Source organism: Glandiceps talaboti, chromosome 18, assembly GCF_964340395.1.
Source record: "Glandiceps talaboti chromosome 18, keGlaTala1.1, whole genome shotgun sequence".
Taxonomy (NCBI): domain Eukaryota; kingdom Metazoa; phylum Hemichordata; class Enteropneusta; family Spengelidae; genus Glandiceps; species Glandiceps talaboti.
In genome coordinates this window covers 21,560,195-21,566,194 of record NC_135566.1, presented here as the reverse complement: position 1 = coordinate 21,566,194, position 6,000 = coordinate 21,560,195, and the positions used below count along the sequence as shown (strand labels likewise).

Here is a 6,000-nt window from a genome sequence, read left to right as displayed (position 1 = left end):
GTATACAGTAGACAGTACCTAGTATACGGCATACACAGTAGACAGTAACTAGTATACCACATACACAGTAACTAGTACACCATGTACACAGTAGTCAGTAACTAGTATACCATGTACACAGTAGACAGTAACTAGTATACCACGTACACAGTAGACAGTAACTAGTATACCATGTATACAGTAGACAGTAACTAGTATACCGCATACACAGTAGACAATAACTATCTGAGTATTTTTTGATACATATTATAAATTATGATATCGGATTGTTTACGAGTTATATCTTGATACCAGGTTTGAGTTCAGTCAATTGTAAGTGGTTGTTATGTTTGCTTCAGTAAGTAGAATACTGTGACTACCTTTTAAATAATGCAGTAAAAACTACGCCTAAACACATATAAACTCAGTTTGCGCCTCTTTAATAAAAGCTTTATGTATTAAGTAATAAAGCTTTGAATAAACACTAGCTTTGCTTGTGATACCTTGGTAGAATTCAGTTGTCTGTGATATCTATTGCTTCATTATTTCATACTCTCTACCACTCTATGACATGCAATATGATGAATTGGAGAATTCAAACAGAAATACAGGATTGATTGTTTGGTCACTATGTCTGCTATAGTCAAACTGCAATTATATATTTTGAATCCATCATAAAGTCCACAGTTTCATGTTGCCATGCTACATGATGGCATTACCAATCCATCATAAAGTCCACACTTTCATGTTGCCTTGCTATGTGATGGCACTACCAATCCATCATAAAGTCCACAGTTTCATGTTGCCTTGCTACATGATGGCACTACCAATCCATCATAAAGTCCACACTTTCATGTTGCCTTGCTATGTGATGGCACTACCAATCCATCATAAAGTCCACATTTTCATGTTGCCTTGCTATGTGATGAGACTGCTAATCCATCATAAAGTCCACAGTTTCATGTTGCCTTGCTACATGATGGCACTACCAATCCATCATAAAGTCCACACTTTCATGTTGCCTTGCTATGTGATGGCACTACCAATCCATCATAAAGTCCACATTTTCATGTTGCCTTGCTATGTGATGAGACTGCTAATCCATCATAAAGTTCACAGTTTCATGTTGATTTGCTAGGTGATGGTGCCACTAATCCATCTAGTTCTCGTTTGTGACCACTCTCTGCTAACCAGGCCTGTAAATTGGATTATTACTGTCAGAAATATGACTTCCTCTTCAAATATCAGTCTACAATTATACATAACTACATTGTATGAATGCCCCATATCTTTTTTCTGTGCATAATTGCACAGACATACATAGATACAGACAAGATCTCACGGAACATACACACACACACACACGCACGCACGCATACACACATACACATGCACACACACACACACACACACACAAGCACGGGGGTGGGGGTGGGACCTGTTCTGGCATGTCTGAGTTATATCGGATTGTATCATGACGAAAATGGATATGCACATGTATGTCATAGAACACTGTGCTAACACCAACTTTGAATGAGATCTGTTCAAGCATGTCTGAGTTATGGCTTTGGACATGGAAAATTTGCAAACAAAATGGCTGCCAGGCAGCCATATTGGATCGTATCACAACAACAATGAATATGCACATGTATGTCATAGAACACTGTCCTAATACCAACTTTGAATGAGATCTGTTCAAGCATGTCTGAGTTATGGCTTTGGACAGGGAAAACTCGCAAACAAAATGGCTGCTAGGCGGCCATATTGGATGGTATCATGAAACAAAATGACGTACATATGTATGCCATAGTATGTTGCCCCTGTACCAAGTTTGAAAAAAATCGGTCTTGGCATCTCCAAGAAACGGCTCTGGACGGCAGGATGGACGGACGGACGGACGGAACCCAATCCGTAAGTCCCCGTCCGGATGACTAAAAAAAGAACCTGATGCAGTGAGAAAGAAATTTGGAAACAGTCATCAGCAACAGACAAAGATGAGGACAGAGACATCAAACGTAGACAATATTCACACAGAGACATCCAGTATTGTTAATCCAAATCTGATTTACCTGAAACTTCGTCTCTACTAGTGTTTGGAACTCTTTCCTTTGTGATGATGTTAGTCCTGCTTCTTTTACAGTTTTCTGCCAGGTTTGTAGACTTTTCTCTCTATGAGTTAAGGCCCTGTCATATTTGGTTGGCAGACCACCAGGTGTGTCCTGTACAGCAAATGTTACAAAAAATAAGTGAATTATTCCATAGTTAGTTTCTACCATACACCATGAATTTAAAGAAGATACTTCACTCATACCCCTGACTTTAATGTATGGGAAGATGATAAAACAAATATAATGGATAATATTCAATTTTTAATTATGTATTTTTATCATTTCTGAATATTTGTTAGACTTTGTCCTTGTACTAACTATTATCTGAACACTAGTTTGTGGATAAATTAGATCACCTTTGTTTATTTGAATAAAAACTGAAATTGTTAGAATGGTCTGCAGTCAATTAGTACATTTGAAATTTCAGAATGACATGGATGCTTTGATATTGCGTTGTGATAAAAAGTTAGCATCATCATTGCCACCACCATTGTTGCTCTGCCACCATTGTCGTCATCGTTGTCGTCATCATCGTCGTCGTCGTCGTCGTTGTCATCATCATTGTATGTAAAAGCCGGTCGGGACCTTCATCAACAATGCAAACTTCCATACAAAAAGCCTATCAAAGTCATCGTCATCAAAAAATAAGTGAAACTTGCTACACACCAATATACACAGCCCGATGATGAAGACAAGTTTGATAGGCTTTTTCTATGGAATTTTGCATTGTCGATGATGGTCCCAACCAGCTTTCCATATCATTGTCACCACCATCATCATCATCGTCATCATCATCATCATCATCATCATCATCATCATCACAACCATCATCATCATCATCACAACCATCATCATCATCATCATCATCATCATCATCATCATCATCATCATCATCATCACAACCATCATCATCATCATCACAACCATCATCATCATCATCATCATCATCATCATCATCATCATCATCATCATCATCATCATCATCATCATCATCATCATCACAACCATCATCATCGTCATTGTCACAATCTTGATATCTATTCTTTTTCATTCAATATTGAAGTTACTGTCAAAAATAGAACACTGTGTTTTCAATCCTTTCACCATATACACTTGTCCAATGTCAAAGTCAATGTCAATCCTTACCCTTGTCAGTCCATCCATACTGTAAGGTATCACGAATGTGTAGAATTCTTTAGATGACATCAGTTGCCATACAGGTCTACCTGCTTGGTGATCTGACCCTGTACACAAAATATACCAAGTTATGTATTAATATCAGTTGCCATACAGGTCCACCTGCTTGGTGATCTGACCCTGTACACAAAATATACCAAGTTATGTATTAATATCAGTTGCCATACAGGTCCACCTGCTTGGTGATCTGACAATGTACACAAAATATTTTTATCACTGTATTGCTTACAAAATGTACTTGGTTATTTTCTTGCTGACCAGCTGATAACAGGGTGAAAGTTAGCTGTAGTTTTTGAAACTGTTTTGAGTTGAATTTCGTTGAGACCACTCACTGGCTTTATCTTGTATTATTTTGTTGTCAGTAGTAATTTCAACAAGCTAATTATTTGACACTGGAAACATAACACATTAGTTTTCTTTACTGAACTTGTTTGTGTACAGTTGACAGTAGTGTTTTTACTAGGAGTAGAACACTAAAATGACACTAGTCTAGTGTTTTTACTAGGAGTAGAACACTAAAATGACACTAGTCTAGTATTTTTACTAGGAGTAGAACACTAAAATGACACTAGTCTAGTATTTTTACTAGGAGTAGAACACTAAAATGACACTAGGCTAGTGTTTTTACTAGGAGTAGAACACTAAAATGACACTAGTCTAGTGTTTTTACTAGGAGTAGAACACTAAAATGACACTAGTCTAGTGTTTTTACTAGGAGTAGAACACTAAAATGACACTAGTCTAGTATTTTTACTAGGAGTAGAACACTAAAATGACACTAGTCTAGTGTTTTTACTAGGAGTAGAACACTAAAATGACACTAGTCTAGTGTTTTTACTAGGAGTAGAACACTAAAATGACACTAGGCTAGTGTTTTTACTAGGAGTAGAACACTAAAATGACACTAGTCTAGTGTTTTTACTAGGAGTAGAACACTAAAATGACACTAGTCTAGTGTTTTTACTAGGAGTAGAACACTAAAATGACACTAGTCTAGTGTTTTTACTAGGAGTAGAACACTAAAATGACACTAGTCTAGTGTTTTTACTAGGAGTAGAACACTAAAATGACACTAGTCTAGTGTTTTTACTAGGAGTGGAACACTAAAATGACACTAGTCTAGTGTTTTTACTAGGAGTAGAACACTAAAATGACACTAGTCTAGTATTTTTACTAGGAGTAGAACACTAAAATGACACTAGTCTAGTGTTTTTACTAGGAGTGGAACACTAAAATGACACAAGTCTAGTGTTTTTACTAGGAGTAGAACACTAAAATGACACTAGTCTAGTGTTTTTACTAGGAGTGGAACACTAAAATGACACTAGTCTAGTGTTTTTACTAGGAGTAGAACACTAAAATGACACTAGTCTAGTATTTTTACTAGGAGTAGAACACTAAAATGACACTAGTCTAGTATTTTTACTAGGAGTAGAACACTAAAATGACACTAGTCTAGTATTTTTACTAGGAGTAGAACACTAAAATGACACGTCTAGTATTTTTACTAGGAGTAGAACACTAAAATGACACTAGTCTAGTGTTTTTACTAGGAGTAGAACACTAAAATGACACTAGTCTAGTGTTTTTACTAGGAGTAGAACACTAAAATGACACTAGTCTAGTATTTTTACTAGGAGTAGAACACTAAAATGACACTAGTCTAGTATTTTTACTAGGAGTAGAACACTAAAATGACACTAGTCTAGTGTTTTTACTAGGAGTAGAACACTAAAATGACACTAGTCTAGTATTTTTACTAGGAGTAGAACACTAAAATGACACTAGTCTAGTGTTTTTACTAGGAGTAGAACACTAAAATGACACTAGTCTAGTGTTTTTACTAGGAGTAGAACACTAAAATGACACTAGTCTAGTGTTTTTACTAGGAGTAGAACACTAAAATGACACTAGTCTAGTGTTTTTACTAGGAGTAGAACACTAAAATGACACTAGTCTAGTATTTTTACTAGGAGTAGAACACTAAAATGACACTAGTTTAGTGTTTTTACTAGGAGTGGAACACTAAAATGACACTAGTTTAGTGTTTTTACTAGGAGTAGAACACTAAAATGACACTAGTCTAGTGTTTTTACTAGTAGAACACTAAAATGACACTAGTCTAGTATTTTTACTAGGAGTAGAACACTAAAATGACACTAGTCTAGTATTTTTACTAGGAGTAGAACACTAAAATGACACTAGTCTAGTATTTTTACTAGGAGTAGAACACTAAAATGACACTAGTCTAGTATTTTTACTAGGAGTAGAACACTAAAATGACACTAGTCTAGTATTTTTACTAGGAGTAGAACACTAAAATGACACTAGTCTAGTGTTTTTACTAGGAGTAGAACACTAAAATGACACTAGTCTAGTGTTTTTACTAGGAGTGGAACACTAAAATGACACTAGTCTAGTGTTTTTACTAGGAGTAGAACACTAAAATGACACTAGTCTAGTGTTTTTACTAGGAGTAGAACACTAAAATGACACTAGTCTAGTGTTTTTACTAGGAGTAGAACACTAAAATGACACTAGTCTAGTGTTTTTACTAGGAGTAGAACACTAAAATGACACTAGTCTAGTGTTTTTACTAGGAGTAGAACACTAAAATGACACTAGTCTAGTATTTTTACTAGGAGTAGAACACTAAAATGACACTAGTCTAGTGTTTTTACTAGGAGTGGAACACTAAAATGACACTAGTCTAGTG

The 6,000-nt window shown here is 35.8% G+C and overlaps 1 protein-coding gene across 1 annotated transcript in view; it reads right to left on the bottom strand.

Annotated features, from left to right (window-relative positions):
* Window positions 1-267: 267 nt before the first annotated feature.
* Window positions 268-6,000, bottom strand: part of LOC144449121 (TBCC domain-containing protein 1-like) — a 41,967-nt gene continuing 36,234 nt past the window's right edge. The window contains exons 15-17 of the mRNA XM_078139582.1: window positions 3,234-3,331; window positions 2,049-2,198; window positions 268-1,175 (exon numbers count right to left, since the gene is read on the bottom strand). Of these exons, the coding sequence (XP_077995708.1) occupies window positions 1,101-1,175; window positions 2,049-2,198; window positions 3,234-3,331 (323 nt within the window). The 3' untranslated portion in view covers window positions 268-1,100. The remainder of the gene's footprint in view (window positions 1,176-2,048; window positions 2,199-3,233; window positions 3,332-6,000) is intronic.